This window comes from Coloeus monedula (assembly GCF_965178545.1).
Source record: "Coloeus monedula genome assembly, chromosome: 3".
Lineage (NCBI taxonomy): Eukaryota > Metazoa > Chordata > Aves > Passeriformes > Corvidae > Coloeus > Coloeus monedula.
The window spans coordinates 69103385-69114230 of NC_138783.1; the positions used below are offsets into that span (position 1 = coordinate 69103385).

Genomic DNA, 10846 nt, shown 5'->3' on the forward strand with positions numbered 1-10846 from the left:
AAGTGTTCTGGGTAGTGGATATACAAACTTCGCCTGAAGCCCTGAAAAGTTTCAGGGAAGACTTCTGGGCAGCCTGAAGAGACTTAAGGTTACAGGGTTTATCACAGTAAAAGCCCTTCTGCCATTGAGTGAGGCCTCACATCATCATCCTGGGGCCAGATCCAGAGGCCACCCCTCTCAGTAGGTTCTGGGTGTGAGGATGGGCATGGGATGTGTCTTTTACAGAATCACAGAATCGATTAGGTTGGGAAAGACCTCTGAGATCGCTGAGTCCAACCTGTAACCAAACACCCCTGTGTCAACTAGACCATGGCACTAAGTTCCTCTTCAGTGCCGCTTCCAGTTTCTCCTTATATACCTCCAGGGACAATGACTCCACCACCTCCCTGGGCAGTCCGTTCCAGTATCTAATCACCATTTCTGTGAAGAAATTCTTCCTAACGTTCAACCTAAATCTCCCCTGGTGCCGCTTAAAACTATGTCCTCTCGTCCTGTCACTGGTTATCTGGGACAAGAGACCCACCCCGACCTGGCTACAACTTCCTTTCAGGGAGATGTAGAAAGTGATGAGGTTCCCCAAGAGCCTCCTTTTTTCTAGGCAAAACACCCCCAGTTCCCTCAGCTGCTCCTCAGAGGACTTCAGGCCCTTCAGCAGCCTTAACGCGTCTCCAAAGCAATGCGTGAAACGACGGACAACCCGTGCTCCAGCGAAACGGTAACAACGCGGAGTTGCTTGGCTCTCCAGAAAACACAGTCGCCGTTCAGCCGGGTGACGTTTCTCAGGGACGATTTGGCACACGGCTGGTTTCCCCCGGGAGGGGGGAGGAGGAGAGGAAAAGTACCCCCGCTCGCTCAGGCCCTGCCTGCAGCCCGGGCTCGGCGGGCACCGCCGGCCTCCCCAGCCCCGTGGGCGGGCGCGGGGGCGGCCCCTTCCCGCCCGGCCTCCTCCGGCTCCGCCGCTTCCCCCGCAGCTGCGGGCCCGGCTCCGCCATGGGCGTCGCTCGCTGCTCCCGGCTGCTGCCGCTGCTGCTGCTGCTGCTCCTGGCGCCGTGGGGGCCGCGTGTCTCGGGGGGGCTCCGCTCCCCGCGGCGGCGGTGGCCGGTGCCCTACAGGTGAGTGCCGCGGGAGGGCCTCCGCGGGCCCGCCAGCGCCGCGCTTCTGCTGCTTCTCTGGGTGCTACACTAGAAAGGCCGTGAAAAGCTTCCCCTTTCTGGTCGCGGGGTGTTGATCATTTACAAGGTATGTGGCGTGTTTGGCTCGCCCAAGGGAGCCGTAGTGCCATCCCAGCCTGAGAGCTGCGTTTGGTCTCTCAGGAGCGGGAGGGCTTGGTGCCCCGGGAATGACTGCCCGCCTTTAAACACGCTCCTTAATGCTCGCAGAAAAGGTGGTGATGAGGAAATCAGGGTACGGTTTGTTTGATTTTTAAAATTTACCTTAACGTCATACTTCGTGACGAATGAAACGGTACTAAATCCCGTTCGCTGCTCCAGAGCTGTCTGAGCTCCAGAAGCCCTGGTGGTGTTGGGGACAGCGTGAGACTGCACGTTGTGGCGTGAAAATAGCGACAGCTTTGGCTGTGCCGAGGAAATGACCCCCTACAGAAGAAGGGCTACACTCGATTGTGTATTTTGTGCGGGTTTGCTGTTTGTAAAGGGAGTAGTTATCAATGTTTAACTGTAACTTAATAATGCATACCTGAAATTTTGAGAGCCTGTTGTGTAATTCCCAGCTGTTAAATTTTGTGTCAGGTGATGCTTGAAGGAGCTGATCTTGCAGTCATGAGTTGTTGGGATTTTCCAGCAAGTTCAGTAGTTACAAGACTGGGTCTTGGGATGGTCAGATTGGAGTACAAGCCTGTTGGTGTGAGATGCTGAGAAATGTGGGGTTTCAGTGCTGCTTAACATGCTTGTTACCTTCTTGTCACATGCAAGGTGCCATGCAAGGGGGAGTGTGCAATTTAGAAACAGGACTTGAATGTGTGGTTGGCCTAACTCTTTGTTTTCTGTGTGTTCTTTTTTCAGACATACTCATTAGGGTTTGGGGATTGTTTTTCCTTTTTTTTTTTCTCTCCCCCATGGACAAAATAAAGGCAAACATGCTGGAGTTCCCAGCAGGCTTGGAGAAGAAGTCCACAGGCAAAATTAACAATGCCTCAGCTGAGCTGCTGGCTTTAATATTGCTCAGGAAGTCCTGTGTCCTTGAGTCATCTCATAGTTTGGGTATTTGTGTCAGTAGCTCTGGGCAGCTGAGTGTGTTATACTCTCAGGCTAACCAGACAAGATCTGGACAAGCTGTGCACGCCAATTTGTCTTGGTAACAGGCATATGGGGACCTTGTTTTAAGTGAAATACAGTGAGTGACTCTAAAGGAACTCGGAAAAGGAAGACTTGTTGTAGCGTGTTGACTCTGGCTGCATGCCAAGGGCCCACCAAAGCCACTTCATCACTCCCCTCCACAAGTGGACGGGGGAAAGAAAATACAGCAAAAGGTTCATGAGTTGAGATAAGGACAAGGAGAGGTCACTAATCAAATACTGTCACAGGCAAAACAGACTCAACTTCGGGATATTAACTGAATTTATTACTAACAAAATCAGAGCAGGATAATAAGAAGCAGAATAAATCTTACAAACACCTTCGTCCCATCCCTCTGTCCTTCCCAGGTTCTACCTCCTGCCCCTAGTGGTACAGGGAGATGGGGAATGGGGGTCACGGTCATTTCATCAGATGTTGTTCCTAGCACTGCTCAGGGAGACAAGTCCTTCCCCTACTCCAGTGTGGGGTCCTTTCTACAACAGACAGTCTTCCATGGACTTCTCCAATGTGAATCCATCACACAGGCAACAGTTTTTCATGAACTATTCCAACATGGGTCACTCTTCCATGCAGTCTTTTGGGAACAGCCTGCTCCAACATGGGTCCTCCAGGGGGTCACAATTCCTACCAGGAAACCTGCTCCAGCTTGGGCTCCTCTCTCCATAGGTCTGCAGCCTGCTGCATGGGTCCAAAGCATTCTTTGGCATCCACCTGCTCTGGTGTGGGTTTGTTCCACAGGCTATAGGGGAATCTGAGCTCCAGCATCTGGAGCAGCTCCTGTCCCTCCTCCAGTGACCTTGGTGTCTGCAGGGCTGTTCCTCTCACATGTTCTAACCCTGCTCTTCTCTGGCCACAATTACATCTGTGCAATAACTTTTTTTTACTTCTTAAATGTGTTATCACAAAGGTGTTGCTATCATTTCTGATTGTCTCAGCCCTGCCCAGTACAGGGTCCATCCTGGAGCTGGCTGGCATTTGCTCTGCCTGACATGGGGGAAGCTTCTGGCAGCTTCTCACAGAAGCCACCCCTGTAGCCACCCTGCTACCAAAACCTGGCCACACAAACCCCATAGACTTGTCAAAAAGTTTCAGTTGCTGTTTATATATAGTGTGATAAGTAAGCGGATTGGGTCTTCAGTTTTTGAGGTTTAACATGAATGAAATGGAAACAATGATCCCAGGTACATTCTTAGACCTCTTTATTTAAATTAGCGTAGAGGGATTACATTTTTTTCTGATCTTGAAAATACTGTAGAGTCAAAATAGCTTCATCTGAGAACCTCTTACTATAGAGTAGCAAGAACAAATTGGTCAATTCCCGTGTAAATAAATTGCCAGGAGAATGTTTTTGAGGCAGATCTCAACCTATCCTTTCCCCAGCATTGTGTGTCTGATTTTGTGAGTATGTCATCCTTTGTAATCCACATTATTTCCACTCCTTCGCTATCAGTACAACATTTGAATTTGTGACCCTTAAGTCCTGAAGTCCTGTTTCTGCAGATGTGCACCCCAGCAGGTTTATGAATTTGTGTACTCCCAAGTGTTGCAGTGTCTGGGTCACAGAATCTGTCTCTGGGGGTGCTGGACACTTAAGCTGTCCCCCTCAGGAAGCCAGGACAGTTAATCCAGCTGTAGAGCTGTGCTTGTCATTCTGTGTGCTTCTCTTCCTCAACACAGGCGCTTTGATTACCGTCCAAAAACTGATCCTTACTGCCAAGCTCGTTACACCTTCTGTCCCACTGGCTCTGCCATTCCGGTGATGGAAGAAGAGGATGTCATTGAAGTGTATCGATTGCAGGCTCCAGTATGGGAATTCAAGTATGGGGACCTACTAGGACATTTGGTAAGGTGACCTTTTTAACAAAATTATAGTGACAAATTCAGCTGAATTCAACAGCAGGTGTCAAGAACAGGAGCTGTAAGGTTGGGATATGCTTGTATGGAAGAATATTAGAACACACAAGCTAGGCTATCTGTAGGAAAGTTACTCAAAGAGCATTGCGTTTCAGACAAAATTTACAGGATTTAGCTCAGCTGAAGACAAGAGCATGAACAGCACTGTTGGTGGGTTTGAACATGTTCCCCCATGTAGCTGCATAATGAGTGTTTTGTATACACACACCATTATGGCTTGGGTGTCTTTTCTTCTGTGCTATCACCGCATCAAGAAAATACTTTTATTTGTCCCCTTATATCAGATAAAATAGCTGCTTAGTGTATTAACTTTTCTGTTGTTAAAAACTCCCATATTTGCTTGGACATTGGTCTCTGTCAGGAGTGGACAGCCATCTGGTCAGAACGGTGGATCATGAGGAGTTGGTAGCTTTTACAGTTCTTTCTTGAGTGTTATGATCACTGTGGACTTGAAGTATCCCTTCATGGAGTCATGCAAATATGAAAGAGTTTTTGCTTTAGTAATATTTATAGTTATAGCAGTAGCAAAATTAAATCTTCAAAGCATGATTCCTATTCAATAAAGAAATGTTAGTGAATCAAAACCAAGCAAAGAGTCAAAAATGGAAATAGATTCAAATATTGTTATCTCAGTTGTTAACTAAGTTTGGATTTATGTTTTTGCTATACAGCTTTTAAATGAAGTATTTATCTCATTAGTTTTATAGCATTCATTAGCAAGATCCGGTTTTGGTAACTTGGTTCTGCTCTTTATTTTTCTGATACCCCCATGAGGTTAAGGATTCAAAAGTCAGCCTGAGTCTTGATGATGAGCTCCCACTGAGTATCTGCCTCCAAGTGACAGAATTTACAATGGATAGACAACCACTGAGACAGCATGATGATCTGATAAAAGTATGTGTCATGCAATCTAGTGTGTTGTGCTTCAGTGTTACTGAATCCAAGATGTTACAGGAACTCCCTCCCCTCTTCTCACCCTGTTACAGAACAGCTCCTGAGCATCTTACCTTCTGTACAGGTCAAGCTGAAGTTGGCTATGAAATCAAAGTTTTAGTGGTTTGGTTGTCTTTTTTTTTTTTCTTTTCCAGAAAATTATGCATGATGCTGTTGGTTTCAAGAGCTCTCTAACAGGCAAAAACTACACAATGGAGTGGTATGAGCTCTTCCAACTTGGGAACTGCACATTTCCACATCTGCGGCCTGACATGGAGGCACCGTTCTGGTGTAACCAGGGAGCTGCCTGCTTTTATGAAGGAATCGATGATGCACACTGGAAGGCAAATGGAACTTTAATTCTTGTGACCACAATATCAGGTAGATTTTAGATGCTTTGGATAATGGTAATACAAAATATAGAATCAGCCTTGTCTTTTGTAAAGCAGTAGCTTTCAATTTATGTTCTGTAGGTTATTTGCAGTGTTAGTCACTGATGCTAATTTCAAACACTCTCTTCAATACAGAAAAGTGGCATGAGGCTGCTGCCTTTTGAACAACTCACACTGGAGAGTTGTTAAGTGAAAGTCATTTGGTGTTGCTGTACAAAAACATTTGAGTCTTGAGTGTAAAAATAGCAAAACAGCTTATACAGGGTCATTATGGACTCTTTACATGGCTTCACCAAAACAAAACCTTCTATTGTGAAGTGGCAGATGACTGCTGAGATAGAAAAACTGTTGAAAACATGTTCATTACTGAGCAAACAAATAAGGCATACTTAGAAACAGTCTCAAAGATATAAAAATATTAATCTCTATTTCTGTCTTCCTCATTATATGTCATAAAAACTGTGAAAATGTCCCCAGTAATAGGTCTCTGTCATATGCTGTAGAACAAACCTAGGACTTACACCTCAATATACATAGGTGATCACCAGAAGAGCGTCCTGGTATATACTGATCACTGCAATCTTAAAATGAAAAGGTCATTTAAATAAATCTGATTGATGGCTCTAGCAATAGACTGAATGACTTACAAAAAAAGGTCACTGAGGACTTGGACTTACATTTTGTGTGACCAAAACCACTTACTCTCTGAAGTTGGTGTAGTGTGCAAGGAACAGTGGAGAGTCAGCTTACAGCTCGTGTGATGTGGTGCTTTGTGTGTGCCCACTTCCACCCTTTGCTGGCCTCAGTCTCTACATACCAGTGCTGCTAAGAAATTCTAGGCAGTTTTTTAAATAAGGAAGTAAACTGGAGCTGCTTTCCTGTGAGTTTGTAGTTCATGAGTGAAGTATTTGATGCTTCATACAGTTGGATTCTTTCATATGAATACCAAATTAAATATTTTCATACAGTTGGGGAATTTGTAATGCTTTCTCTCTGTGTGGATTATTTGATGCCCAAGAAGGGTGAGGTTATGCTGGTGCCTCGTGGAGGCATTGTTACAGTCCTCCTTGCCTCTCTTGCTTTCCATTTCCATTGAACTTTTAAGGAAGTAGCACCTCTAAGAGTTTTCAGTTGTCTGAATTTGACTAGGAATCTCAAAGTTATTGTGAAAGAGGGTGAGTGGATGCAAGCACAGATGAACAGCATCATGAGCTGCTTCAGAGAGCAGGCAAAAGGCATCCCATCTTACTGGTCTTGCATCCCACTCATAATTTGGCTCAATTCAGCTTTGTCAGCTGCCTCCAAGATGCTAAATCAGCTGGGTGTCTTAGTCTGTGTCTCTTTTGTGAAGAGACATGAAAATTTCTGCTCTGAATTTTTGAATTTAGTTAAAACTTGAAGAAGTGCAGAAATCCCCGTTGCTCTGGTGAGCATTTTGCTAACATCTCTTGTAGACTGTACTACGTGCCCTGTTTTTGTGCAGGGATAAAGCAAACTGAGAAGTGTCATGATTCTCTGATGTTTGGATATTCTGGCATAGTAGCAGGAAAAGGGTCAGAAAAAGGAATCACAGTTTAAATAACCTGCATGTAAATGTAGTTTATTCAGTGCGTTATGCCTTGTCCTTCCAACGTAAGCCTTGTGTCTGTGTATGTGGAGGTAATGTAGGTAAGCTTTTGCAGGGGAGGCATGTGAACCTTGAAATAGATGGAAAATATTTTGAGTCCTGTATTTGTTACCTTGTCTCTGCAATACTTATTTTCATCTCTTACAGGAGCCATGTTTAATGAAATGGCACAGTGGGTAAAATACGACAATGAGACTGGCATTTACTATGAGACCTGGACAGTTCAAGCAAGTCCTGACAAAAATTCAACAGTGTGGTTTGACTCTTACGAGTGCTCCAAGTTTATACTGAGAACCTACCAGAAGCTAGCTGACTTAGGAGCTGTATTTAAGAAGATACAAACAAACTATACAAGCATCATTTTATTCAGTGGAGAACCTATTTATTTGGGGAATGAAACATCTATTTTTGGACCACAAGGAAACAAGACATTGGCAGCAGCTATAAGAGACTTTTACAATCCATTTAAGCCTCATCAGAGTGTCAGAGAGTTTTTTGTGGATCTTTTCAAAATAATTGATCGTGTAATCTTGAATCATCAGTTTTACCTGTTCTACAACTTGGAATACTGGTTTTTACCTATGAAGTCCCCTTATCTCAAAATAATTTATGAAGAGGTCCCTTTGCCTGTTGGAATCAAAGCATCCTTTGGTGCATGACTGCTTACTGAAGAAGAAAATTTGCCTTTATGGCTGAATATTCTTAAGGATTTTGGACTGCTACTGTGATGTATTAAAGGGTTCTGTATTTCACTGCTGACTGTAAAAAGTTGTGTTGGGAAGGCTTTGCTGTACCAGGTGAAAGACTGTGCATTTGCTTTCTTACTACCTGTATAATGCGTTAATGAACGCTTCAGTATCTCTGACCTGGCAGGCTTCCATGTAACCACGGCCCCCTGCTGCCTGAAGGGAGACTGCAGCAGCAGAGGGAGAATGGGGAGGTAGCTGCCTGCTCTGGGCTCAGGTGCTCTCCACATGCATAGCCATGTGGCAGCAGATGGCACCTGGCCACCAACAGAGATGGGACACAATTTACAAGGACTCACTCAACCTGAGTGTCTTGATGCGTCCAGTTCTTTCAACATGTGCCTTACACTGGTGTTCCTGTAGTACTTTGGTTTGTACCACTGGGACCTATGAACTGTTGGCTGGTATTCTGGGGCAGTGAATGTACTAGATGGTATGGGTAGTGCCTTTTCACCACTTCGCTTCCTTCACCTGCACTGTAAACAAAATACAGATGGCTCTTCTTCAGCTTCATGCGTATTCTGTGGCACAGATAAAAGCCAAACTGCCTGTTGTGATGTTGACTGATTCGTAATTGCAGTGTTCTACCAGTCACCTATCTTCAAGTCTACTTGAAGCTTCACTTGGGTCAGTTTCATAGAACTCCTGCATATTCCTTCTAAATTTTTTCAAAAAGCATAGACACCTTAATATGAAAGAAGCAATGACAGCTTGTGGGGTGTTGACATTGCAGTTAAAATCTGTGCTTGTCACAGAGCTGCCTCTAAAAGATGACTGCAGTCTCTTGCTGGCAGTGATGTTTGCAGTAGTGCTGCTGTGCTGTCCTTGAGTCCTGTTCCAGGCTCAGCGTAGGGCACCTTGGGAACTAGTTAGTTCCCTTTAAACCCAAGGGACCAAAGCCAGAGGAACACTGGCTTTCTGGAAACCACTGAGATGCCTGCACACAGAAAAACCACACTGCAGCAGTGTAACCATCTCCAAGTGTTCACTGCTCACTTTTTTTTTTTTTTTTTTTAACTAGCTGTGGAATGAATAGTACTCCTGCAGAGGTTATTGCTGTCTTGTGGCCAAGCAGGAACACAGGAACCCAACTCTGCAGTTTCATTTAGCTTGAGCCAAGCTAATAGCCTGCTGCAGCCAAAGAGGAGAGAACACAGTGAGTGGATTCAAATCATAAGAATGGCAGAAATGTAACACTGTATTTACGAAGTCACTAAAATTAATTAGTTGAATTGCATTATCATGTAACAGGATGAGCGTGAGAGGAATGAGGGGATGAGCACACCTCTGTTCAAGCTGCTACTTACTTCCACTGTTAGGTGAAACTTCATCTTTTGCCTCAGACTGAAGGACTTGAGTCTTTATACCCAAAGTCACAAGCCCTTGTGACTGAGCTCAGCTTTGGATTAGGATACTACAATGGTTTCAACCCAGCCAGCAACCAAGCACCACACATTAGCACCAGGAAGGTAATCCAGGAGGCTCTAGGGAAGTCAAAGGGGCTGCAGCAAGTCTGTCTACAGAAGTTATATTCTCACTGATGCATGTTTTATGACTTTGAAACCCTCAATGTCATTGAACCCACGTTTGCCTTCCCAGGAAAAAGCCACATCATCACAAACCAGTGTCCAAAGCTCTGAAGGGGAAATAGGATCACAGAACCAAGCCCATACATCACACTGCCACTGATGCGGGGATTCCTCCATGCAGCCAAGTGTGTCTGTTTCACACTTTGAACACTGTCCTCAGAAGGTACCAGTTATCAGTGTAGGAGCTGCCCTTTATGTAACATACATGAGTTCCTTCTGAGGCCAGTACTTTTTCCTTCTGGGCACACAAGTTGGAGAGAGAGCTCTCACTTTCTTTGCTTCTCTTGTTTGTTAATTGTTCAGACTGAATGCACAGGTGGGTAGGAATAAACTCCACCAGTACAAACTGCAGTCCTGAAAGGGGTGGAGTTGTTGCAGTTAAAACTGGGATCATTGCACTGGAATTAGTTAAAATTGAGTGCAGTGCTCTCTTGTAGGCAGAATCCACAATCCTTGAGTTACGCCTATAGAGTTAGATGCCAAAAAACAGAGGTGATGAATAGGCTACTTCTGCGAAGTGTAGACAAGCCTGAGATAGATCCATAAAAATGACACTTTTATAACTTTAAAAGGAAGTGTTAGATGTCCCAAACAGTTCCTGTGCACCTGATGATCTGTTTGTGACTGAAAATCACCTATTCACCTCAAACACTTAAGGACAGCCTCCTCCTGAAAGTCACACAGGGAGCAAAATCCCACCTCATTTCACTCACAGCCAGGTGGCACTAGCACTTGCCCAACAGTGGGAACCAGGGGACTGTCCAAACTGCCAGGCTCAAGGATAAGCCTGGCATTGTGTCACTGCCACTCAGTCTTTACACACTTTGAAAACACAACTTGTTCATCACTTTAGAGACTGCTTGGTTCTACTCCCTGCTCTTAACGCACATTGCACTTGAGGGCAAAAACACACAATCATTCTGTACTACCACAATTTCCAAGTCTGCACAGTGGTCTTGTGCAATACTGCTGCTTGGTGTTGTAAGCCACACTTCATCTCAGGAGGGTTCTCACACAAGGCAGATCCTGGCTCATCATCCATCAAGGTCAGAGTGTGCTATTCCTGTTTCCCAAAGGGCCATGCAATGAAAATCACTGGTCTCTGCCTTCCCCCTCACAAACCCACCACATGCTCTGGATTAGGAGAGCTCCTGCCTTCAGTATTGTAACTTGTAACCACTTGGATCCAGAGGTAAGATGTCACTGCACTCGTTAACCCCTACCCGAAACTGGACAACCAAGCCAACACTGAATTTTGTTCTGAAAATAGGAAAGAAAGGTGAACTCAGGGAAAAATGGTACAGCTGTGACACCCATGTTCATGCTTCTA

The 10846-nt window shown here is 45.0% G+C and overlaps 1 protein-coding gene across 1 annotated transcript; it reads left to right on the forward strand.

Annotated features, from left to right (window-relative positions):
• Window positions 1-984: 984 nt before the first annotated feature.
• Window positions 985-8434, forward strand: CLN5 (CLN5 intracellular trafficking protein). The gene is made up of 4 exons (XM_082278126.1): window positions 985-1112; window positions 3993-4158; window positions 5318-5543; window positions 7329-8434. The coding sequence occupies exons 1-4, from the start codon at window positions 991-993 to the stop codon at window positions 7838-7840; spliced, it is 1026 nt and encodes a 341-aa protein (XP_082134252.1). The 5' UTR covers window positions 985-990; the 3' UTR covers window positions 7841-8434.
• The last annotated feature ends 2412 nt before the right edge of the window (window positions 8435-10846 follow it).

What these genes read in the sequence shown, in the direction of transcription:
- CLN5 (XM_082278126.1), top strand. Translation starts at nt 991, where the DNA reads ATGGGCGTCGCTCGCTGCTCCCGGCTGCTGCCGCTGCTGCTGCTGCTG. An exon ending in GGGACCTACTAGGACATTTG is followed by an intron (nt 4,159 to 5,317) that starts GTAAGGTGACCT and finishes TTTCTTTTCCAG; the next exon opens with AAAATTATGCATGATGCTGT. An exon ending in TCTTGTGACCACAATATCAG is followed by an intron (nt 5,544 to 7,328) that starts GTAGATTTTAGA and finishes CATCTCTTACAG; the next exon opens with GAGCCATGTTTAATGAAATG.